The sequence below is a fragment of the Magnolia sinica genome, chromosome 16 (genome assembly GCF_029962835.1).
Source record: "Magnolia sinica isolate HGM2019 chromosome 16, MsV1, whole genome shotgun sequence".
Classification (NCBI taxonomy): Eukaryota; Viridiplantae; Streptophyta; class Magnoliopsida; order Magnoliales; family Magnoliaceae; genus Magnolia; species Magnolia sinica.
The window spans coordinates 66609083-66635834 of record NC_080588.1 but is presented as its reverse complement, the minus strand read 5'-3'; the positions used below and the strand labels follow the sequence as shown (position 1 = coordinate 66635834).

Sequence of the window (26752 nt, the reverse complement as noted above, 5' to 3'; positions counted from 1 at the left end):
CTCATCAAGTGGGCACTACTTTAAATTGGTGATTTTCTATTCTTTTTCTGCAGTGTTGTTGTAATAGGATCGACAGTAACTTTAGTGATCCAACTAGCTGTATTTGAACACTACTGGAACTAAAATCAACCATCACCATCTTTACTTCAATCATACTTATGACATTACAGCTTAAATGAAACCAATGGCTCTGACCCAAGTACTATGTCGGCTCGGGAATTTTGCTTCCGGAAGCAGATCCAAAGGTGGGCTGCACCGGCTTCTCCCGATGTGTGACAATCGTCGAACTTTATATGTAACAGTACCACAAAAAGGGTCAAAAGTTGTGAATAGAAGGCGTAGCTAAATATTACTACGGTTATAATCCGTATCAGATTGTACCTTTAGTTCCATAGCCTTCCATGAAACAGTACCTACGGATTTAAACGGTAAGTATATACCTAATGGTTACGGATTAAATCTGTAGCCATATTTTCTTTAGTTAAATGTACATACAACTACAGATAATATTTGTAGCTAAAATTAAAACTAAATGAAGCACTATATTTAACTCGAATCATGTCTTTTGATAGTAGTAAGATTTTGCCCATTAGTGCAGTGATTTATATGCTTGGTACAAAATACAAGATGATTTTTTCTTATTTGAATTGGGATCAGTGGACCCTTCTAATCGGATGTAATCATACATGATTCCTTGGAAGGGACTCACGCTTCTCGCCTGAGTGAGAAAGATGGTATTGTCTCCTCCCAAAAGCACACTGCTTGGGACGTCAATGTTGAAGAGCCAGTAGAGCCCATGAATCCCATGTCTGGCAATTGAATTGTCCTCTCCGATTAGCCCAGTTGTGAAGTGAGGCGGATTGGCTCTCGGGTCATTGAATCGAACCTACGCCAAAAACATAAATCAAATTAGTACGATACAAAGGATAATAGATTGTACAGTTTTGATTTTATTCTCCTCATTAAAATCAGTGCTAGAGATGATCTATATTCATATAATCCTACACAATTTTCTATAATCAGTGTTAGAGATGATTTAAGAGTGTGTTTGGGTGTGCTATAATTTTAATTGCGATTACTAGTCTAATTTGAGGCTACTCACCTCAATACATAATTAAACTGAATATTTACAATTCAATTCGCTTGTGAATCCAAATGCAACTGAGTTTATAGTAACATGCATACTTGCAATTCAGAGACATTAGCCGATGCAATCACCAATCGCAATTTATATGTCCGGCTTTGGACAACAGTGTCAAGTGTGAATTTTATCTGCCATGTGGTTGCTTGGTAGGATTTATCATCTTTCTTCCTGCAATGTAAGCATATGGTCATAATTCAAAATCATCGGAAAGTCGTATAACTACATTCACATTCTTAAATTCGGGTGGCGGGAGTGTTTGGCCAGCCATGAAAATATTAAAAAAATCAAGTGATTTTAACTCAAACCCATCCCAATTGCTTCCGCGAATTGGGCTAAATCATTGTATAGAAAGGGAAATTGTGAAGTTTTCCTCTTCCAAACAGTCATTGTAGCGCATCGCAATGATGGCCAAAATATATTTAGAGAAAATTTCAATGTGCGAATGGATTCCTTGAAATTTTGTAACAGAAAGATAGTTAGAGGAATCACACCTAGTGACCTGTGCATAGAACCAATCTTTTCGATAATCACTAACACCGACGGTGTAAACAAGATCTTCGTTGGGATATAAATCGGCATACCTCTCCCACAAACCATACTGCCTAAACCTGCCAAGAGAAATCAAAGGTTTTACTACTATAATGAAACGAGGGAACAATGAAACAGTTGGGACTGGTCGAATGCAAGCACTAAAAATAACCAATATACTAATGAGTTACTGTTGGCTTTACAAACCCCAAATGGTGACAAGTGCACCTCCACTTGCAAGGGAGAGAGAAAATATATTAAAACTTACTTTTTCAAAACCAAGCTACTACTTAAAAAGAACTTGCTGCTTTTCCTGATACAGCTACCTATTTTCAACATTCCTATTTACAAGTTTAGCAAGAGATTACAAAAGACACTACTGCCCCATGTATGATACATTCACCAGGAATAAATACAGTACAAATTTCTAAAAATAATAAATAGCATTAGGCAGCCAAATATTTTTCTAGATGAATTTGTATTAGACAGGGAAGATGAATTTGCTGGATGAATATGAAATTCTAGGGAGAATGCATATGCTGGATGAATCTGAAGTTCCAGAGAGAATGCATCTGCTGGATGAACTGAAAATTTCAGGAACAATGCATCTGCTGGATGAATATGAAAATGTTAGGAAGGATGGATCTGTTGGATCTAGACAGTTTGGTTTGGACATTCCAACACACCCCTTTAAACCAAAACCGGCTTCATTCTAAGCATCGACCTTAGTCATCTGAATGCATTTGTCAATAGTTCCTTGGTGAAAATATCTGCTACCTGTTCAGTAGTATGACAGTACTCCAATTTCACCATTTTCTACTTTACTTGATCTCGTAGGAAGTGATACTTAGTATCAATGTGCTTGCTCCTCCACTGCTGCACCGGATTTTTGGTAAGTTTGATTGCTGACTTGTTATCGATGTATATAACTGTGGATGCCTCCTATGGATGTTTCAGCTCCTTTAGCATGTTCTTCAATCATATTGCTTCACAGGCTGGACGATGTTGCCACATACTCTGCTTCACATGTGTATAAAGCGACCACACTTTGCTTCTTTAAGTTCCATGTAAAGGCAGTCGACCCAAGATAAAATACGTATCCTGTAGTGCTTTTTCTTTCATCTTGATCACCTCCTCAATCACTGTCTGGGTATCCTTATAATATTGCTTCATTATTGTATGGATAGAAGATACCGAATTTCACGGTTCCTTTGACATACCTAAGGATTTTTATTTTTCTTTTTGCAGCAAGCTAGTGATTCTTTTGGTGCTTCCATGTACCTGCTTAGAAGCCCAACACTGCAAATGATATCTAACGAAGTGATTGTGAGGTATCTGAGACTTTCAATCAGACTCTTGAATAGAGTCGAGTCCACGCTTATCCTTCTCCTTCTTTTGTCATCTTCAGGCCCGTTGCTACAGGCGTATTTACGGTATTGTCATCTTGAACTTTTTAAGAAGTTCCTTTGCATACTTCTTCTGAGATATATAAATACCACCAACTTGTTGTTTCACTTCGATGCCCAAGAAGAAGGACATCAATTCACCATTAGTAATCTCGAACTCATTGAACGTAGCCTGTTTAAATTCTACAAACATCGCCTATCTATTTCCTATGAACAATAGATCATCAACATATAAACAAGCCATAAGCATATCGTCATGGGCATTCTTCTTTATGTAGACGGCATGCTCATACGAACATTTGATGAAACTATTCTCTTGAAGTTAGTCATCGATTCGTGCATTCCAAGCACGAGGAGCTTGCTTCAACTCATACAGGGCTTTCTTCAGCCGATACACCTTATGTTCTTTCCCTTGCATGACAAAGCCTTAAGGCTGGTCAACGTAGACTTCTTCTTCGAGTACTCTATTTAAGAATGCAGATTTCACAACCAGTTGGTAGATCATCTGATTATGATGAGCTGCAAGGGAGATAATTATTCTCATAGTGTTAAGGTGAGTAACTGGGGTGAACACTTCTTCATAGTCTACCCCATATTTCTATTTGTAGCCATTGGTACAAGCTTTGTCATATATCGTTTGATCTTACCATTGGCATTTCGCTTGATTTTATACACCCATTTGAGACCAATAATACCCTTTGGCCTTTAGGGAGTGAGATCAACTCCTATGTATGATTCTTCTCGATAGCATGTATCTCTTCTACCATAGCATTTGTCCAACATTTTTCATTCACGGCCTCTCCAAATATGAGAGGCTCATGGTCTGTATACAGGCAAAGCAAATTCACTTCCTCAATTTCTGTGTAGATCTTGTTGAAGCTTCTTATTTTGATAGGAGCCAAGGGTGAAGGAGAATTAGATGAAGATGTGTTAACTGAATTCTGATTTGATAAAGCACTTCCAGGGGAGATGGAACGTACTCCTGGACTTCTATGATCCGAAGGGTGGGTGTCTGCTCCTGATTCACTGCCTCTCTTCTTCATATTCTTTAGCCTCGACTTAATAATCTTTGGCTGACTCTTCCTGGTTTCACTTCCAGGCTTCTTCCTCGCAGAACACCACATCTCTACTTATCATCACCTTATTAGTTAGTGGGTTATAGAGCTTGTATGCCTTTGATTGTTTGCTGTAGCCAATGAAGATACACTTCTCGTCATGATCATCAAGTTTTTTCTTCTTGCTTCTGGAACTTGAGCCTAGGAAACACGCCCAAAAATTTTAAGGTGCCCCATGCTCGGCTTGTAGCTGCTCCATGCCTCCTGTGGTGTCATAAACCTGACACTTTTAGTGGGACACGAATTCAGCAGATATGCAGTACATGCAACTGACTCTGCCCAAAAGCTCTTCGGTAGGTTTTTCTTCTTCACAATGGTTCTCGTCATGTTAAGGATGGTGCGGTTCTTCCGTTTTGTAATTCCATTCTGTTGTGGCATGTAAGCTATAGTATGTTGCTGTTTAATACCATGTTCCCCGTAACATTCTCGAAACACATTTGAGGTGTACTCCCCACCTCTGTCAGATCTGAGGACCTTGATTTTGTAGCTACTTTCATTTTCAACTCGGGCTTTGAAAATTTTAAAGATAGAAAAGGCTGCAGACTTTTCTTTAATGCAAAATAATTAGAGTTTTCTACTGTAATCATCAATGAAGGTAATGAGATATCTGTTACCTTTAAGAGATGGTGTCTCTATGGGTCCACATATATTAGTGTGAACTAATTGAAATGACTCATTTGCTCTTCAGGATATTCTAACTGGGAAGGAGTTCCTTTGCTACTTACTAAGTATGCATGCCTCACACACATGTTCTGGAGCTTCAATAATAGGCAAGCCATGCACCATGCTTGATGAGGATAAGAGCTTAAGGCCATTAAAGTTTAGATGTCCAAAGCGAAGATGCCACTTCCATGATTCTTTATTGGCATGTCCATAAAGACACTTCTTGAGCCTTGTGTTTATATTGAGTGAGAACATTCGATTTTTCACCATTTGGACTCGTGCTACATGTCTACTGCATGCATTTATTAATGACAAAACTGAGTCCTCTATGTGTATCACATACTCTTTTTCAAGTAGTTAGCCGATGCTGAGGATGTTACTTTTCATGTTGGGTACGTAATATATATTATAGATGAATTGTGGCTCACCATTTTTCTAATAAATCTTAATTTTACCTTTACCTTTCACCAGTTTTTAATGAGTCTTCGAACGTCACATCTCCATGAACTCCTTCTGTGAGTTCCATAAAGAGTCTTTTCTCAGCGCACATGTGATTGCTTGCACCCGTGTTAAAATACCACACATCTGATTGATCGCAGCCTTTTTCTTGTGCAAGGAAGAGTGTGGTTCTTTCCTCTTCATGATTTGATGCTTTGACATAATTGGATTGTTCATCTCGATCCATTAGTTTGCTCTAGCAATCTGATGCATAATGGCCGAACTTGTTGCAATTTCTACACTAAATATTTTTCGTATTTCCACGGCCTCATGTGGATAGGCCTCTACCATTTCCTCTACCATGTAAATTGGTAAAATTTTGTTAATTTTGTGGATTACTTGGATTATATCCATGCTCTCTTTCTCTTGCACAAATGTTATTGGTGCGGCCACCTCGAAATTGGGAGCTTCCACGACCATGATTGGTCTTTTGTTTATTTAAAGTCAATCTTGACTCCAATGCTTGTTCTAGTATCATAGATCCGATATTCTTTTGCATTTGTTGCTCATAAACTTGCAACAATCTCATTAACTCTTCAATAGAGAGATTTTCAAAATCTTTTAATTCTTCAATGGCCACAACCAGATTTTCAAACTTGGTTGTGTGGGATTGAAGTACCTTTTCAACAATATTACGAATGTCTTCGATTTTTTCACTATTTCTTTTCAAGTTATTAACAATAACAAGTAGTCGTGAAAAATAGTTTGAGATGGTCTCACCTTTCTTCATTTGAGCGGCATCGAACTCGGCTTTAAGCGTTTATAGCCGGACTCTCTTTACACAATCCACACCCCTTGAAGATGATGCTTAGTGTGTCTCATGTTTGCTTGCTTGATGTCGCTTGAACGATCCTTTCAAAGGTGGATTCATTCAACCCTTGATAGACAAGAAACAATGCCTTCTTGTCCTTCTTTATTTGATTTTTGAGGGCGACCTTTTATTCGGCGGAGTAGGTGGCTTCTTGATCTGTTGTGGGCTATGCGTACCTATCGATGATGATATCCCATAGATCTTGTGACCAGAACAAAACCTTCATCTAGATGCATCAATTTTCATGGTTATCCTTAGACAACTTTGGAATTTGCGGATGTATTGTGATGACCATCTTTACACAAACAAGTTCTTTATGGATAAAACAAATTAGCTTTACTATGCCTCAAGACAACCTAAACAATCTGATTTTTGGAGAAGGAAAAATAGAATTCTGTTTGTTTGTTTGTTTGTGGTTTTTTTTTTTTTTTTAATTTTTTTTTTTTTTAATTTTTAACTTCTCCAACAGATTTTTCCAAAAATAAAAAATAAAGAATTCTATTGGCTGAAAACTATTGCCGACTTCAACCAAAAACCTGTCTCTCTGTACCAGTTTGATGGCTTTATAAACCCCAAATGGTGACAAGTGCACCTCCACTTGCAAGGTAGAGAAAGAAAATATATTAAAATTTACTTTTTCAAAACCAAGCTAATGCTGTAAAAAGAACCTGCTGCTTTTCCTGGTATAGCTACTTGTTTTCAACATTCCTATTTATAAGTTTAGCAAGAGATTACAAAAAGACACTACTGTCCCTTAATGATACTTTCACCGGGAGTAAATACATTAGAAATTTCTTAAAATAATGAATAGCATTAGGCAACCAAACAATTTTCTAGATGAATCTGTATTAGACAAGGAGAATGCGTTTGCTAGATGAATCTGAAATTCCAGGGAGAATGCATCTGCTGGATGAATCTGAAAATTCCAGGGACAATGCATCTGCTGAATGAATCTGAAAATGCCAGGAAGGATGGATCTGCTGGATCTGAACAGTTTGGTTTGGACATTCCAACGGTTACAACAATTAGGCATGTTTGGATGGTCAATTGAACTGAATTGCAATTCAATTCATTACAGGGAAGATAACCCAAGAGGAGTTGTGACGCTTTTTATTTCATAATGACAACCAACCTCTGATTGCTATCCCAATTCATTTGCATTGAACCGCCAAACACAGCCCAAGTGGATAGTTTTTATTCCAAATTACAATCTTGTAATGTACAAATCAAAACCAAGATTTAAGTATCAAATAGTGTACAGAAAGGATCAGAACTTACTTGTCAGGATGACTGATGTAGAGTTTGTTAACATACATAGGATTAGGATCGGGAACGTAGAACTCGGCCGCGGAACGATCAGGGACACCAATCTCCCACAATGTGGGACCATCTCTTGGTGGTTCATATACCAGATCACCCATGTCAATATCACATCCTGGGTTCAATTTAAAAAAAGAAAAAAAAGAGAATGTATCAAATACAAGATCTTGAAACTTTATGTGACCTATGATCATCGGAAAATCTTCACCGTTCACTCCGTAAATAAAACAAAAACAGATAAATGAAGCAATAACCAAAAGTAGGGGGTGGAGGGGTCCTGGTCGTTAGGAAATGCATGGTTGGGGCAGAGGCTGGATCCACTCAGTTTCGTAGGGTAACCAAATCTACAATGCTGTGTGTCGGGACAACTGTGATGTGTTCATGAAATCCAATCCGTCCATCATGTTTGGACCCTCAGCTCCTCCTTGGTTCCCAAAGTTTAGGCCGATCCTAAGTTCAAGTGGGTCACACCACGGAAAAGTTGGGATGGGGACACCTGCTGTTAAAAAGCCTTCTGGATAGTAATGACGTTCGCACTGTGTTTCATATATGCCATCCACTCCATTCAGAAAACGCGCTTCACCAGGATGAGTGGACAGCCCATAAACCCAGCGATTCCCAAACCCAGGTGGGCCACACCGCATCATTTTAGAGGTTTAAGTTTATATGTTATGGCCTACACATGTTCTGTGATGTAGAGTGGGTCACGGACACTTTCATGGCAAAGATGGACGAAAAAATGCCTGATTGGAGGTGGAAATGATCAGGATATTCAGAACCTTAAAACAGTCATATCTCATAAACTGGAGTAAGTTTTTCCATGTCATATATAATTTTGGGTAAGAGAAGCTACTCTAGCCAACCAACCCTGCTATGCTGGGTTGTTTATGCTAGATTTGCAAGATTCCATCACATCAACAGGCAGAAGTTAATTTTATTTTCATTTTTACTACAAAGTAAATTATAATTTGATTGTTACTTTTGATCTTTTGAGTTGTAGGAGTCATGCCCACCATGAGGACTTAGAAAAATTAGGAAAACAAGGTAGTTATGCCAAATTGAACACGTACCATTTTTGGTCAAAAACCATGAAGTTTAAGTAGGAATGATGACTCTATATAAATAATATAGATAATAAATTTATTATTTACAGTAAGTCACATTGTAAGGGTGTTTGAGCCTAAAACTCCATCCTAGGTTTGAGTTTATTATTTAAAAGATTGTAATTTTATTTATTTATTATTATTAATTTATTTATTTCAAATTTATTAGAAATAATTTCTATTTTCATCCCCCGTGGATTCGTGGAATCTTGTGTGGAGTGGAGAGAGCTCTGTGGATTCATAGTAGTTATCCCTTGAGGAAGATGGTGATCGGTCTCCTCACGTAACTCCTTGCATCATTTTGGATCGGCTTAGATACGGAAGCCCAGGAGAACACGAGAACACGAACATGGTGGACAGATTGGATGCCATGCATACATCACAGTGGGCCCACACATAGGGTTGTAAGTTAAGCTCAATCTCAAAAGCTTTGTAGTGGATCTGGTCTCTCAATCAAGATTCAGATTATGTGCATGTGGGGCCCAAGGCATGATGATCCAAACTATTGAAATAATGGGCTTCACCAGGGATGGTGGATATCCAATATTCAAAGATCTGAACCATCTTATGTTATGGCTTAAGAACACAGGAGAAAAATAGATATAAGCAGTGGTGCAAACTCAAGAGAGAGAAGGGCCAAGTATCAAAGGGTGATGATCTTCAATCTTCAGTGATCCCACCATATCAATGGTTTAGATCCATAAACCATGGGCCCCACTTGTCCAAATCCTACAGTTACTGCCCATAAATATTTTGGATACTAACCTTCGGTGATGGTAACGATCCCATCATTTCTGTAATCCCCTATAAAACCGGGCACCCATGCAAAGAGATTATAGTCTCCTGTCCGGATGTCATTGATGGAGAAAAACCCATACGAGTCAGCTCTACTCCAAAACTGGTAGCCCTGAAAACAGAACACTGTGTAAGATGCACCTGAAATAGCATAATACCAAATGCATTTCATCAGTTCTGTGAATGGGTCAGTCTAGATCTGAGCCCGGCCCAAGAAAAAAAAAGGCCAGCCGGGGTCCATATTCGACCACTACTGAGAAATGGCCTTATTCCATTCCACGGCCGTTCACGTGGCCTAATGCATTCCCATCAATTCACTACATTTCATGGATTATATCACTTACAAGAACACGTTAAATAAAAATAAAAAATTAAAAAGCCATAGTGACCTTGCATTCTCGTTGCCATGATCCGACGACTCCAGGCAAAGCAAGGCCCACATAGGCAGAGTCTGCAGATATATAATCTTTGCTAAGGAACCTAAGAAAGAAATGCATGGTTGTTAATTGTTATGCTCATGCTGAAATTATTATTATTATTGTAAAAAATAAATAAATCATGGTTGAAATGAAAATGTACTACGAACCTGTGAAATCGTCAAAATGGTACGAGAGAGACAGAGAGTTCCCATGAGTTCAAGCTGTGGGCCCCATGTCATCTATCTTAGACATCCATTCCATCAATCAGATGCACCCTTCCATGCTGGGCTACAGTCAATCAATGACTCAAGTGGGCCAAACTTGGATAATGGGTCACACTAAGTTTCAACCCTATCAAAAACTCAGATGGACCCCACCAAGTGGTTTTAAATGTTTTAACCATGCACAATTTCACATGGTTTTAGATGGCATGGCCCACTTGAATTCTGGATACAGCTGATTTTTGGGATATCCGATAATCTAGATGGGACCCACTAAATGGAAGGTGTGTTCGTGCGACATAGATCACGGTGGGGCCCACAGTGCTGGACCTCAAGAGAAGCTACCATTTCCCACACACTTATATTTTGACTGGCACTGATTATGATAAAGGGTGAAAATCCATACCCATCCTTAATTAGTAATCTACCGCTGACAGAGCCGCGTTGGTCAGATTTAGGGAAATCCTCTGAAACTGGGAAATTATATGGCCAGCTTTCAACTTCAATTTGCATCTGCATCGAAGAAGGATGAGAAGTATTAGTGGGATATGCTTCTCCATCACCGTCCAATTGGGAAACCAAAAGATCAAAACCGTACGTGAATTGTAAATGGTCTCATGAATGGTTCTTGTCACTCCCTATTGTCAGTCTTGACTCACTGCAGCGTTGAGCTGGGTTATGTCCAATGGAATCTGAGTCGACTCGGACGAGTTGGACTGGACTCGGCCGAGTCTTAATACCTCCGTATATGGATATTTATACCCGAGAAAGTACCCAATCATAAAAGCTACTAGGTTATGGAGGACTCACTATCAGTACACATAGCAAGCAAATAACACGAATTGGACAATTCTAACCATCCAATGAGTAGGCCATAAAATGGATGATCCACATTGTTTATGAGAAAAAGTCCAATCAACAATTTCGATCATCCATTTTTAGTGATTTTACTTCAGAGAATTGCGTTGAACAGATGATCCTAACATCCTCATCTCTTGCTTGCAAAAAGAATGGCCAGAGAAAAGTGCACCAGCATTGGGATGGATTATATAATACCATCTGATTGTTATTAATTTTCATGGCAGCAAATAAAGCACGGTCCAGACCTAATGAACGGTTCAGATTGTAAGATTAATTAGGCCATCCATGTGTTACAGTGCAACTAGAGCACTTTAAGTTTAAAAAATGCTCATATTTATGAAAGAAATAGAGAAATATGAGCATACCAAACATGAATATTGGTGAATCCTAACCTGTAATTTTGCATCCTTCCAGAGTGCAAGTGGGTCGGTTCCAGCCAGCCCTGAATTAACGTACATAAAAACAGGGCCGAACACTTTCTTCCATGGCTCTCCTTTTGTGAATTTTGGCATTAGATCTTCCCCTGAGTAATGCCCACTTAGAAACACCTGAAAATCATAAGCTATTTCAGTTGATGATGGGAAAAATATTTTGAATGGATGTGATGTAATTGTTGTGTTTTTAAGAAATATTAAATTCAAAAATAAAAATTATTTTAGAAAGTAAGTAAAAATATTATATATGAAAACTTTTTGAAAAAGAAAAAAAGAAAAAAGAAGAAGAGAGGTTTGATATTTGAGTAAGATATGGTTATACATCTCTGTTAAAAAGAAATAAAAATAATTATCATATGATAAATTGTCATGTTTGTATATGGATGTTTTGAAGAAGTACGTGAGTATAATTATTAAATTTAATTGTAGTGAATGAAAGTACGAATGAACTAAAGGGTCACAAGAGTATCTCTTAGAGGATAACACAATATTTAACAAGATTTTATATATCTTGGATATTATTGTCTAAAAATTCTAGCAATATAAAATTATTGCATTCTTCTTTCTTCCCAGTTGTTGTAAATCTTATTTTTTTTTACGGGCATGTTGGTTTCATTTTTTTCTTTTTGTCATTTTTCTTCTTATATATATATATATATATATATATATATATATATATATATATATATATATATATATATATATATAAGAGTCATGCTCCCCAGCGCACCTACGCACATTCTTACCTTTGCACACGTGTCACGGGTGTCTAATCTGAACGGTTCATGTGATACGAAATTCCATGAAACTCCATGTGACAAATTTTCACCCTGATCTAAAATTCTGTTGGGCCATAGCAAAGAGAAATGCAAATCAAGGGAGGAAAATGTTTTCATTTTTCATGGGCCATCAAAGTTTTAGATCAAAGTAAAACTTGGGCCCAGGGGCTTTCACGAGGTGTTGCTTCACATGAACGGTTCAGATTTTGGATCCACGATACGTAGGATGGGTTCTCAAAAAAGCTCATACTACGTACGAAACTGGTTCGCAGGTAAGCGTTTCCGTGTGTGTGTGTGTATATATATATATCCGTGTGTGTGTGTGTGTGTGTACACACACACACACACCCGCTACAAGTCTACCTTTTAGATATTAATTATTCAATCGAGACTTGACTCATAACATCTAATTGTTTTGTATTCAAATTCTTTTTATACATTTCGTCATCAAAATGTCTGCTAATTTAATGTCCAATAACAATTAGCAATTAGAGGGTCTTATGGAGCTTTCCATCAATGGCTGTGATCAGACCACCCAAATGACTTCAACATGATCCGGACTGTCCATTTGGCGGGCGCTACATGGATGGACATATCACAAGAAAAACTTACCAAAGATGGAATAGCATGTCTGTGTTGAAGGAAGATGTGGGGCTTACAGCTAGTGTGGTGGGGCCCACATGGGAGGTCAGGCCCTGCTTGAGAGGCCCACCTGTTTTGAACTCATCACTTGGGGTGATCTGCCAGAAACCCACGGGAGGATCGAAACATATCCAACCATGGACCTTGTTGTCCTTGTTCTCGCAAGAGTACTCGTACTTATCATCCACCTGCGCATAATAGCATCGTGAAAATATAATCAACGGTTCAAATTCAGCAAGCGAATGCCCACTTATCAGACGGTTAATATGGTCCATCCAATGTGAAATTTGGGTTATAACCCATCCAAAGTGAGGCTGATGATTTGGACGGTTTGGATTGAGGTACCTGCTTGATATAAAACCAGAATTTGCTTTTACCTCTCCTTGAAGGTCTGGATTGATTGGATTTATCAAACGAACGGCTTCTTTGTATGCTAACGGCTGGCCACGTGGAGGCTCACGATCTTCTGGCATGGGCATGATTCTCTGTCTATCGTCTGATATGGCCATGTAGTGAAACCTAGAATTTCAACATTGACAAGGCGACATCAATCACGTATCTGAGCATTCATGGGGTGGGCCATATCTAACAAAATCAGTTCGATCCGACAATCCCAACCATCCAATTTTGTACACTAAAACATAAATTATAGGAAATGATCTTATACTCAATGGGCACAAATGTAATGATCAGGCATCATTGCAAGTTGGGCCACATCCAACACAGATCTCAATGGTCTGAATCAGTCACACATGTACCTGAATAACAATCATCTGGGCCGTCCATTTTATGGACCCTGCTTGGATGAGCCACAATGCATATATTACATCAGTTAGATAATCCTATCTTGATCAGCAACCTTTAAACGGATGGTTAGAAACAAAAATGGCCAAAGATCATGCGATTAGGATTTATCCACCGGTGCAATTATCATACAGTCACCCATCAAAGGCAGGGCCGACCAGATAAACAATCCGGATCATTCGATCATGTAGCCACGTGGGCCCCATCGTGGAATTAAGACAAGATCATAAAGATGAGAGGGCGAGAGATGAAGGTATTTGTACTTGTCCTTTCGAAGCTTGAAAGCTATGCGAGTATTACTGAGGGTGAAATCAGGCCACCCTTGTAAGTGCTCATAGATGGCGTATGAATAGAAACCGGAGGACCCGCGAAGGACTATAAACCTGCAACTTTTTATTCTTCAACTTGTTGTACGTTCCGGTCGGAAATCGTTCTTTACGCAGATGGACCATTACTTGGTCACCCACCTCGAACACTTTTTGTCGCAAATGCTTGTCGGCTTGCTCCTTGTATTTTTCGTTTGAGGCATGTAGCTTGGTTTGTACTTCCGCATGAATGCTCATGATCTTATCAACCATATGTTCCGCTGCAATGCTCATGCCTGGGAGCTTGGGCAGAGGGACCAAGTCTAGTGTGTGGCGAGGTACTCGTCCATAAATAACCTAGAACGGAAATTTTCCCGTCGAGCGGTTCACCATGTTGTTGAATGCAAACTCCGCTTGAGACAATGCCAAATTCCACTGCTTCGGTTTTTCTCCTGAAATACATTGAAGGAGGTTTCCCAACGTGCGATTCACAACCTCAGTTTGACCGTCAGTCTGTGGGTGGTAAGCGTTGCTGAACTGAAGTCGTGTATCGAATCGAGTTCACAAAGTTTGCTAAAAGTGGCTTATGAACTTCATGTCACAGTCAGAAGTAATAGTCTTGGGAACCCCGTGTAGCGCATAATTTCTTTAAAGAATAGATTCGTCACGTATATTGCATCGAGAGTCTTCTTTCATGGAATAAAGTGCGCCATCTTGAAGAAACGATCTACTACCACGAACACCGAATTCATGCCGCGTTGTGTTCGTGGGAGACCAAGCACGAAGTCCATAGATAAATCCTCCTAAGAGCCGTCAGGCACGGGTAACAGAGTGTAAAGGACCGTATTATGAGATTGCCCTTTAGAGGTCTGACAAATATAACAACGTTGGACTGCCTTTCCCACATCACGTACCAATTGTGGCCAGTAATACCGTTCTTCCACAAGAGCTCGCGTCTTGTCTCGCCGAAGGTGTCCATTGAGGCCACCTCCATGTAGTTCTTGGATTATCTGTTCCCTTAGCGAACTGTTTAGGATGCACAGTCGATTTCCCTTGAAAAGGAACCCGTCTTGCATATGTAAGTCGCCGGGGTGACCTTCTTGGCATCTAACTCATGCGCCCTTGAAGTCGTTGTCATCGGCACATATGTCTTTGAGGCGCTCGAACCCGACAACCTCATTGATCATAGTGACTAATAAAGTTGCACGGCGACTCAGTGCATTAGCTATTTTGTTCTGTTGTCCTAACTTATGTTTTAGTACGACGTGAATTCCTACAAAAATGAGATCCATCTAGCATGCACACGGTTAATGTTAGCTTGACTATTAATAAATTTGAAAGCTTGATGGTCTGTGTAAAGTATGAATTCCCTTTGAATCAAATAATGTCGTCAGTGCCGCAGTGCCTGGACCACCGCGTATAACTCGATCTCATATGTAGACCACTTCTTACGTGTATCACTAAGTTTCTCGCTGTAGAAGGCTACCGGCTTACCTTTTTGAGACAAAACTCCCCCAATTTCGACATATGAGGCATCACATTCGACTTCAAATAGTTTGTCGAAGTTGGGAAGTACAAGAACCGGGGTCGTGGATAATCTGTGCTTAATTTCGTCAAAGCTCCTGTCGGCTTCGTCAGTCCACTGAAACTGCCCTTTCTTCATGCAATCTGTGATTGGTGACACAATAGTACTAAAATTTTTCACGAACCGACGATAGAATGTCGCCAGTCCATGAAAACTTCGCACTTCGTGAATATTTGTAGGAACCGGCCATTCTCTGATTGCCTTCACCTTTTCCTCATCCACCCAAATGCCCGTGGATGTGACGACAAAACCCAGAAACATTAGGCTATCAGTCATGAATCTGCACTTTTTTAAATTGAGGTACATTTTATTTTTAGTGAGCACTTGAAGGACCTTCTTAAGGTGTTCCATATGGGTGGTTTCGTCTTGACTGTATATCAAAATATCATCGAAGTAAACCACAACGAACCACCCAATGAAAGGTTTCAGAACTTAGTTCATCAATCTCATAAATGTGCTAGGCGCATTCGAAAGACCGAAGGGCATGACCATCCATTCGTATAATCCTTCCTTGATCTTAAACGCTGTTTTCCACTCATCACCCGACCGTATTCGAATCTGATGGTAGCCGCTCCTTAGGTCCAATTTAGAGAATATTTTTGCACCCTCTAGCATGTCTAGCATATCGTCCAACCATGGTATAAGAAACCTGTATTTTATGGTGATTTTGTTGATGGCTCGGCTGTCGACACACATACGCCAACTCCCATCTTTCTTTGGAGTTAATAGAGCTGGTACAGCACATGGACTCATGCTCTCTCAAATAAGACCCTTACGGATCAACTCCTCTACTTGTCCATGCAGAATCTCGCACTCATTCGGACTCATTCGATAATGGGAGCGGTTCGGTAAACTGGACCCAGGGACAAAGTCGATATGGTGTTGGATATTCCACATGGGGGGTAACCCATCGGGAAGGTCATCGGGCCAGATTTCTTTGAATTCATGTAGCAGGGGCTTTAGTCTTTCAGGGATGTTGGTAGGCTCGAGTTCTTTCCCTTTTACAATTAATGCATAAGTCTGTCCTGTTTCCTTTGATTCTTCCACGAAGTCCCGTATGGTTAAGAGAAAATGGCCCTCCACTTTAGAAGTTTCAGGTGATCCCTCTGGATCCATAAGGGCCAATATGGTCTTCCAGCCATCCTTGACGAAGATATATATATTATCTCGCCCTTTATGAGTGGCATTACGGTCAGATTGCTAGGGCCGACCGAGTAGTATGTGACATGCTTCCATGTCAACCACATCGCATACTACTTTATCCTTATAATGTTTGCCAATTGAAATGGATATGGTGCACCGTTCAGTTACCTTTGTTTCGCTGACCTTCTTGATCCAACCGATTGTATATGGAGAGGGATGACGCTCCGTTTTTAATTGTAATTTTTGCACCATGACCTTAGAGACGATGTTCTCGCTGCTCCCACTGTCAATGATTACGTCACAAACCTTTCGATTCACCGTACACCTAGTGCGGAAGATATTATGCCGCTGTGGATGCACTTTTTTTCTTGGCGCATATAATAGTCGTCTTACGACGAGCAACTCGCCGTGAACTTGCTGAATCCAACCTGAATCATCTGCCTTGTCCTCGGTGGTATGCTCATATTCTTCAATATCTTGATCTTCATAAGCGTTATCAGCACTACTATCATTGATGGCGAGGTTTGCCACTTTTCGCTGAGGACAAGTATTTGATAGGTGGCCCGGTTGGCCACAATGATAGCAGTTATTGGGCCTTGGCCGAGCATAGGGGTTCGGAATTCTACTTGGACCAGCAGCAGTCGATACACCCCTTTAGGGTCTAGCTTGCCCGCTTCCCAAATCTCGATTTTCAAACATAGGAGGTTGAGTGCGTGCTCCTATGGGCTCCTTCCCCTTAGGCTGTGCAGTGCCCTGGGGCAGACCTGCCATAGGGATCCTTGCAGTAGGATAGGTCCGTGTGTTGGGACGTTCAAGTTGCGCTTCTGCCCGCGTAGCCAACTTGATCGTATCATTCATCGTCCAGATGGACTGCATCTGGACCTGATCCTGGATAGCCATACGCAATCCACCGTTGAATCGGGCGACTTGCTGCGATTCAGTCTCGACCAAATCGTTACGCGCCGCCAGGCGGTAAAATTCTTCTGCGTATTCTCTCATCGATCGACTACCCTGTCGACAATTTTGGTATTGTTGGAATAATACTTGATCGTAATCGCTAGGGAGGAGTCGTGCACGTAGTAGCTGCTTCATCCATTGCCAGGTGCGGATTGGTGCTTTCGTCTGCCTGATTCGCACGAGTTGCAGTTGTTCCCACCAAGCTGAAGCTCCTCCTTTCAACTTGTAGGCCGCAAGCTTGACCTTTTTTGCTTCAGGGATGTCCATATAGTCGAAAAATCGCTCAACTTCAGAAAGCCAATCGAGGAAATCCTCAATGTGTAGTTGGCCATTGAAGCTAGGAATATCAACCCTCATCTTGAATTCTTGATCCGTTCGATCTACTCGATCGCCGCCATGTCTGGGGTGTTGGAAGATTATGTCGTTGATTTCCTCCTCACTAGAGCCTCCTTCCTCAGGAATGACCCTTGGATGCACTGCCGGTACTATCCTGCGATCAGGGCGATTAATTGGGGGTGGAGGATTGCCACCAGAAACACTGAGTTGCCTTAGATTTTCCGCCAAGAGATCCGCTATACGGTTGATGGAAGCCTGCAGCCCTTGCATGGCTTGCTGATTCTCTCGTTGCGCTACTTCGAAAGCTACCGCCGTTAAAGATAAATTTCTTAGGGCACCATCTATGGGATTGTTGCCTGACCCGTCGTTAGAAGCCATCAATCCGAGAAGAAACCTCGCTCTGATACCAAATTGACGCAGGGGAGGACGTGAGGTTGAGCACCGTCTTCCTTAAGAGGATAACTATTCCGAATCCACAGAACTTCTCTGGACTCCTCACAGAGACTTCTCGAATCCACGAGGAAAGAAAGCAGAAAATAGAAATAAATTCTAATAAATTCGAAACTAATTAATGAATAATTAAAAACGAGTTCACAACCATTTAAATAAGGGTATCAAGCAATGGGAAAGAAATCATAATCAAACTACAACTCAAACTCCTAGAATCCGCGACTTACTATAAATAGTAAACTTACTATTTATAGACGGTCGTGATGTTTACTAGCGCGCAAGGTTTTCGGCCAAAAATAGTAAGTGTCCTATTTGGCTTCACCAAACCGTTCTCCTAATTATTCTAAGCTCTTTTCACGTTGGGCGCAACTCCTAAAGCCCGACGGATGAAGAGTTATAATCAAACTAAAACTTACTATTTATAATAAAAACAAAATTAAAATAGGGAAACGACCGTCAATCAAGGGGTTGTTTTGCAATTCCGGGCTGCGCAACCCGGCATAGCAGGGTTGGTTGGCTAAAGTAGCTCGTTCTACCCCAAAATCATATATTTTACGTCGATATGCCCGATCTAAGGTCCGATGATCCGGATTACTTCTGTCGTCGACCGGGCCTTTTCTGATCCATCTTGGCCATGAAACTGTCCGTGACCCACTCTACATCAGAGGGTCATATGGAGCTTTCCATCAATGGCTGTGATCAGACCACCCAAATGACAACATGATCCGGACTGTCCATTTGGCGGGCGCTACATGGATGGACATATCATAAGAAAAACTTACCAAAGATGGAATAGCATGTCTGTATTGAAGGAAGATGTGGGGCTTACAGCTAGTGTGGTGGGGCCCACATGGGAGGTCAGGCCCTGCTTGAGAGGCCCACCTGTTTTGAACTCATCACTTGGGGTGATCTGCCAGAAACCCACGGGAGGATCGAAACATATCCAACCATGGACCTTGTTGTCCTTGTTCTCGCACGAGTACTCGTACTTGTCATCCACCTGCGCATGATAGCATCGTGAAAATATAATCAACGGTTCAAATTCATCAAGCGAATGCCCACTTATCAGACGGTTAATATGGTCCATCCAATGTGAAATTTGGGTTATAACCCATCCAAAGTGAGGCCGATGATTTGGACGGTTTGGATTGAGGTACCTGCTTGATATAAAACCAGAATTTGCTTTTACCTCTCCTTGAAGGTCTGGATTGATTGGATTTATCAAACGAACGGCTTCTTTGTATGCTAACGGCTGGCCACGTGGAGGCTCACGATCTTCTGGCATGGGCATGATTCTCTGTCTATCGTCTGATATGGCCATGTAGTGAAACCTAGAATTTCAACATTGACAAGGTGACATCAATCACTTATCTGAGCATTCATGGGGTGGGCCATATCTAACAAAATCAGTTCGATCCGACAATCCCAACCATCCAATTTTGTACACTAAAACATAACTTATAGGCAATGATCTTATACTCAATAGGCACAAATGTAATGATCAGGCATCATTGCAAGTTGGGCCACATCCAACACAAATCTCAATGGTCTGAATCAGTCACACATGTACCTGAATAACAATCATCTGGACCGTCCATTTTATGGACCCTGCTTGGATGAAAAATAATGCATATATTACATCAGTTAGATAATCCTATCTTGATCAGCAACCTTTAAACGGATGGTTAGAAACAAAAATGGCCAAAGATCATTTGATTAGGACTTATCCACCGGTGCAATTATCATACAGTCACCCATCAAAGGCAGGGTCGACCAGATAAACAATCCGGATCATTCGATCATGTAGCCATGTGGGCCCCATCGTGGAATTAAGACAAGATCATAAGGATGAGAGGGCGAGAGAGGAAGGTATTTGTACTTGTCCTTTCGAAGCTTGAAAGCTATCCGAGTATTACTGAGGGTGAAATCAGGCCACCCTTGTAAGTGCTCATAGATGGCGTATGAATAGAAACCGGAGGACCCGCGAAGGACTATAAACCTGCAACTTCATCAGACTTTTACTTTAATACTAGTCTTCAGAGGGCCTTGAACGGTCCAGTTGAACTGGGCCCAGCAAGGGTCCAGCCTCTTAAACCTGAGTTGGGTCATTGGTAATTGGGTAGGGTCAGTTGAACCATTTACAATTAAATGAGTTGGGTTGGGGTTGATGAATTTTTAAGTGGGTCGGGTCATGTAAGAGTGTCATGGGTCGTGGGTTGGGTTTAGGCAAAGAATTTTTGACCTGTTTAGTAAATGGGTTGGGCTTTATAAAGACCCTGGTGCCAATGGTCTGAATCGAACCCATTGCCATCTCTAGATTCGAGGTGCCTTTCGGCTGAGCCTGGTACTCTGTATCTTAGCTAGTGGGCTGACCCTTGACAGACCAGTCCCACTTTCACCTCTATAAAATATTGGGCAGCCCATTTAAATATTGCGCCTGTATCTATAAGTGGTGCTGGACCGGGGGCTGAAAATGAGACTGAAGCCTGGCCCATGGAAGATGTAAATGGGCCTAAATCGGGTTCATGCAGGCTTTGATATAAAATGTCGTTGAATTTGAGCTGGGGCCGGTCTAGCCCATTTATGTTCTGGACCATCGTCGTATGGCTCGATTGCCTAATGGGCCCAGCCCGACTCATTGATAGCCATCATTAAAATGAGGATACGATAAGAAGGGATGGACCTTTTGTCAATGTTGAGGGGAATAAGGGTCCCATTGAGGGAAGGGTCCCATGTCCTTGTAAAAGAGACTTCCACCTGGTTTTCATCTTCAAGTATCACCTTAAAACTAGTCCCCTTTATCCTGCCAAATATAAATAGATTATCTTTCTCTTTGTTAATATAATATAATTAACAAGACAATCCCAATATAAGTAAGCATGAAACAAGTTCCTTCATATGGCATGATCCTGGGCAAAAGAGTTCAGCTTGAATTCCCATGCACAGATGGGTGTGGGGCCCACCTTCCTTAGCATCGAATCCCACCATTTGTATTGCGCATATGGACTGAGGACATGATGATCATGACTTACCTTTGTTGGGACACCATGTTCCATCCTTGATTAGTCCGATCACAACCATCATGTGGTTAAAACTTACTTTAAGGTGGCCCACATACTTTTAATTGTCAGAGAGAGAGAGAGAGAGAGAGAGAGAGAGAGAGAGAGAGAGAGAGAGAGAGATGATCTTACACATCAAAGATCCCTGGGCCTCCAGGTTCATTCCAGTAGACATCCCAATAACCTCTGTTAACTTCTTCATTAATAACTTCTAGCAAATTATCAATGCCATTGTATTGTATTCCGGTGACAATCCCCTCCGGCTTTGACAATGTTACTTGTAGGATGCCATTATCAATCGCTACCTGTATGTCCATGTTACGATCATCGCCGTTCAATAATGAAAATGTTCATAAAAGAATAATAATAATAATAATAATAATAATAATAATAATAATAAAGAACGGTTCAGGTTACTTTGCCGTAGAGCTGGGCTTTCATTGGCCTAGCTCAAGTCCAGTCCCCTGTTGGAGCCCAATTACTAATAGATTTGGAATGGGCTTGTAAATTGTCTAAAGGCCCTATGATTAGAGCCATCATCGCAGACTTATTTACCGTTGATGAGCGGTTTATATATATGTATGTCGGGCCCAGACCATCCTAAGCCTATTTCTCAAATCAGCAGCTGGGCTGGGTCTGGGCTCAGCTCCTTGGCTTATTGATTGTCGTGTGCATGGATCACCACGTGCAACCAATCAAATACAGGGTCCACAATTGAATGGGTTTTACATTCCCATCTGTTGGTGGGCTTTTTGTAATTTGAATGGCGCCTTATGAATTACATTATAGATTTATTAAAACAATCTATTATTGCATAATTCATTGTACTAAGTGTTGGGGAGAAAATCTAAGTCAATAAGTCGGCTTATGGAATGGACCAACGCTACTGACATGGCCCGGACCTTCTAGGCGCCGAGCCTAACCGAGACCCATATGTCTCGAGCCAAAAGGCGAAACCTCTAAGGAGGCCGATGCACCTTTAAGGACACTCAAAAAGCCCCTCAGAGGCCACATAATACCGACTCGATCCATAGGTTGGTATGGATCGGGTACAAACTGACCAAACTTTGCCTCGACCCAAGCTCGACGTATAGGCTAAGTCAGTCGTAGGTCGGCCACCAGTTGGTAATAGGACGATTACAGATTGACCATACCTCAGTCGATAACCGATTAAGGGTTGGCCATCATCAGTCGACTATAATATGGCCGGTGCACAAACTAGCTAGTATGGGCCACCCGGACAAACCGACGTTGTAAGGTCGGCCGATGATCAGAAGGTGAATTCCAACCTAACTAAGCCAAGCTCCGTCGGTTATACCCTTCTGGATACTCGCCATCATATCTGATCCAGAACTGAGCCAAGGAATCAGCTCAATATTGAAGATACACCTTCCGAGATCCTCGGAAGATCACTCCTAATCCCAAAAATTTAAGAGATCTAAGATCTCGGGATTATCTTGGATAACAATCAAAGATCCTGAAACTGAAGGATCACTTCTCCTCTATAAATAGGAGACACCCAACAATGAAAGGTACACACTATCAGCAGTCATAGGATTGTAACAGACAGCCGTCATAAGTTTCTCTTTCTCTATTTTTGAATTTTCTCTTCTTTTTTTTTTTGAATTTTTGTTCCTTAGAGTTAGGGAGCAGTTTCAATCTGCTCTATAGTTTAGGAATTCAAACATGTGTTTTTTATCCGCATGTATATTTAACTGTTGCAAAAGGTATATGAGAAACGGAATTGATTTCCTCAATCTGTCATGGTATCAAAGCGATCACAAGTAGTATAAGTCGATCCAATTTTATTTTATTTTTTTCTTTCTCTTCCCCTGTTCTTTAGCACTTATGGCTACCGAATCTAACCCTGCAACCATCCTCAACACCAATGAACCACACCAAACTCTCATCAGCATCAACATTACTGCTCAAGCTCCTCTCAAACTCTCCTCTACCAATTACCTCTCCTGGAAACTGCAGTTCCAAATACTCTTCATTGGCTATGACCTTCTTGGCTATATTAATGGCTCCAAATTATGTCCGCCAGCCACCTTGACACAATCCAATACAACCAGCCCCAATCCCAGTTACATTCTATGGACCAGACAGGACCAGCTGATCCTCAACGCTCTCATTAGCTCCATCTCATCCACAATTATTCCCTTCATAGCTCAAGGCAAAACCTCTAGACAAGCCTGGACAATTCTAGCCAACACCGATGCTAAGCCCTCTCGTGGCCACATCAAACAAATCAAAAACCAACTCAAAAACACCACCAAAGGCTCCCTTGGCATCACTGAGTTTATGCAAACCATCAAAACTCGAGCAGATGATCTAACTCTTCTTGGAGCCACAATTGATGAAGAAGAAATCACAGACAAAATCCTAGATAGTCTCAGTGATGATTACAAAGAATTGGTCCGCGCTGTCCAAGCAAGAGATACCTCTATCACCTTTGAAGAACTTCACGAAAAACTTCTCAATTTTGAAACCTCTCTTCAAACAATCCCACTCGAGCCACATCCTTTTCTAGCTACTGCAAATCCCACATACCGAACCAACAACAAAAACTGGCGTCCTTCTCAACCACAAGGCACTACCATCACCAACTGGCGCCCTCAATCTGTTACACACATTCTCACCCCAAAAACCTCTATCAAACCACTAGACCCGGATTCCAAGCCTGAGTTTGGCATCGGAGGGTCCCCTGGCAGGGTCTCCTTTGTCCTCTTCCTATGCAGGGTGTTCGTATAGCCAAGGGGGTGAGCCGGAAACTGCATCAACACTAAGAAATATTGTTTAATGCATTGGGAGAACCTAATATTTATAATATCAAGTCATTCCCCTCACTTATCTCATTTATTTTAGCGCTTCATCTTATACTTAGCAATCAAAGGCGGACCCACATCACGGATAGTCCAAATCAATGACCTTTAGATCTCTATTTTCTATTTTAATCTATATGCATTGCTCATTCTCCTAGCCATTGATAATATGGTTAGGATCGTCTGATCAAATTGACTAGTCAGACAAATGGGCAATCAAAGATGGGCCAACATGATCGACAGTCTGGATTAGTGATTGCAGATTCTCAATTATAATTAATATAGATGGTCCACTTCCTAACAATTCATTGAATGGTTAATATATGGCCATTATCTACTCAATGTGATCTTTTGAAAGGGATAAAAAAATAATTAAAGGTGGGTCTTACGTGAAGATGGTCCAGATCATTAATCGAACCTTCTTTATATGAACAAAAAATGATGCAGTTTTCACCTTAGGATTGTAAAGAAAATAGGAAACGGAGAATCAGATGCAAAAGTAGGAGAAATGAATACGTGCTTGTCTTGTATCTGCAAATGTACCCCAAGAGCCGACATGGCCCCTGAACCGCTGATGATGTTGCGAACTGGCCTGAAACTAGAATAGAAAAAAATGGCAATTTTCAATTGAAACATGCAAATCCCATGTAAAAACACGATAAAAATTCAAGATACAAAATCTCCATCTCTCACCTTTACAGCCTTGATGAAAGGTATCAGGATCAAATGGTTGATTGGAATTTATATGAGATCTCTTTCCTTGCATTAGAGACTAAGTACTCTCTCTCTCTCTCTCTCTCTCTCTGAATTTTTTACGTTTATGGCTTTAAAGCCAAGCGTCTGGTTGCTTGGACGCCATTCCCAATCCACGAGAGCGGTGTGAACAGTGTCGTGCAACAGCAATGGTCTGGGCTTTGATGGGCCCCAATTGTCCGGCCTAGCCCAAAAAGCACAAATAATGACTCCATGGGCTGGGTTGGGCCTGGATTCTGTTTCTTAGCTGATGGTTCGGAGGAGAAAAGACTTCTGCTGGGTCAGCCCAGTTGGAACACGAGGTATTAGAGCTAGTTTAAAAACGCGATCGAGGAACAGACTTGACTCAGAACTCAGTTGAGTTGAGTTGACTCGTTTAATGCATTCAATCCTTACATCTGGTGGGCCCCATCCTTAGATGGACCTCAGTTGTTGATGTAAGACAAGTCAAGAAAAATTGCATGGGTGGCTGAAATCAAGAGGCAGTATGGGTCGAGATGTAAAAGAAAAGGCATAGCGTGCATCATAGCCTTTGACAGCCATAACTTGGTGAATCCGTTGTCTATAAAATACATAGTTGGAAAGCCATTGGTCATGTGATTTAAATGTTGTCCAATGCCCCTTGGATGATTTTCTAAGAATAGATTATTTTGGAGTTATTTTTCAGTTTTAAGTTAAAATTTATTACTTAAGTAATAAATTTTATTATTTTAAAAGTCTTTTAAGGGTTAGAGAGTCCTAAAATAATTTTAATTTTTTTTGAATAAATTTAGAATTTATTTACCATGTATTTTCAATGAATTCAATATTATTAGGAAAATATGATTTCCACAAATTCTTTTTTATTCATTTTTTTTTTGTCAAATTTATTTAGAATAGATTCGATTTCATTATAATCTTTCTTCTCATATAAATTCAGTATCATACTCTGTGAAAAACACAACCAATTCTTTCGTGTCTATTTTTTTATTAATTAATTTATTTATTTTAAGGTATTACAATGTCCACTATAAGCTCCTGATTGTTCTTGTTAGATCCCAGTATTTTCATTTTGAATTCGGATGGTTTGGAAAAACATTTCTGTTGTGGTGTGATTGGGCCACATTATCACAAACTACATTTAATGCAGCAATAACATTAGTAATAATGTGGACCAATCATAATAATGTGGGCCACACATTGATGCATGTGTTTATCCATGCCATCCATCCATACACACTCTTTACATGTGATATTCTGGTTATATGTGTACAAGTGATAGACATCCGTTGTGAATTTGGTTCGTTGATTACAATTCCATGGTCCATCAAGCAAAAATTTGCTAAATCCAGTGTTTTTCCCATTGCAAGAATTTTATCTCAAACATGGGATTGGATGGCCAAAATACCATAGAATTTCCAGACATGCAATCATTGTCCAATAATGGTGTTAATCCCTTCTAATACAATTCAATACCATTTAATCCCACGGACCAAACATGTATCCCAATCCCGTTGGATTTACAACTGCTAGAGTGAATCCCGCATGGATTTGAGAGGGAGAAAAAATCTGAAGCTGATTGCATGGTGGTGAATGGACATCACCAAGTTTCATGGGCCCCACTATGATATATGTATTGTATCCATACCATCCATCCATTTTGAAGCATCATATATGTATTAATGCAATGTCCCTCAATGTTCCTAGAGGGGGTGGCTAACAGTGAAGTGTGAACCTCGTTTTGAGATACCTCGTTTCAACACAGGTATTGGTATCGATTCCCTAGAGGGGGTGGCTAACAGTGAAGTGTGAACCTC

General features: G+C 40.6%; 1 protein-coding gene across 2 annotated transcripts; it reads right to left on the bottom strand.

The window, feature by feature from the left end:
- Positions 1 to 522: 522 nt before the first annotated feature.
- On the bottom strand, positions 523 to 24810 carry LOC131229307 (uncharacterized). 2 transcript variants are annotated; one of them, XM_058225228.1, is made up of 14 exons: positions 24720 to 24810; positions 21511 to 21683; positions 21003 to 21122; positions 20199 to 20318; positions 19509 to 19650; positions 19149 to 19319; positions 11277 to 11432; positions 10430 to 10536; positions 9773 to 9863; positions 9354 to 9495; positions 7444 to 7600; positions 1636 to 1752; positions 1186 to 1312; positions 523 to 886 (listed from the first exon to the last, which is right to left on the bottom strand). In XM_058225228.1, exons 1-14 carry the CDS (start codon positions 24759 to 24761, stop codon positions 590 to 592), a joined length of 1962 nt encoding a protein of 653 aa, XP_058081211.1. In that variant the 5' UTR covers positions 24762 to 24810; the 3' UTR covers positions 523 to 589. The 2 variants fall into 2 exon arrangements, with proteins under 2 accessions (XP_058081211.1, XP_058081210.1); XM_058225227.1 differs by lacking the exons at positions 19149 to 19319; positions 19509 to 19650; positions 20199 to 20318; ... (1 more) ...; positions 21511 to 21683; positions 24720 to 24810 and adding exons at positions 12757 to 12927; positions 13117 to 13252.
- Positions 24811 to 26752: the final 1942 nt, after the last annotated feature.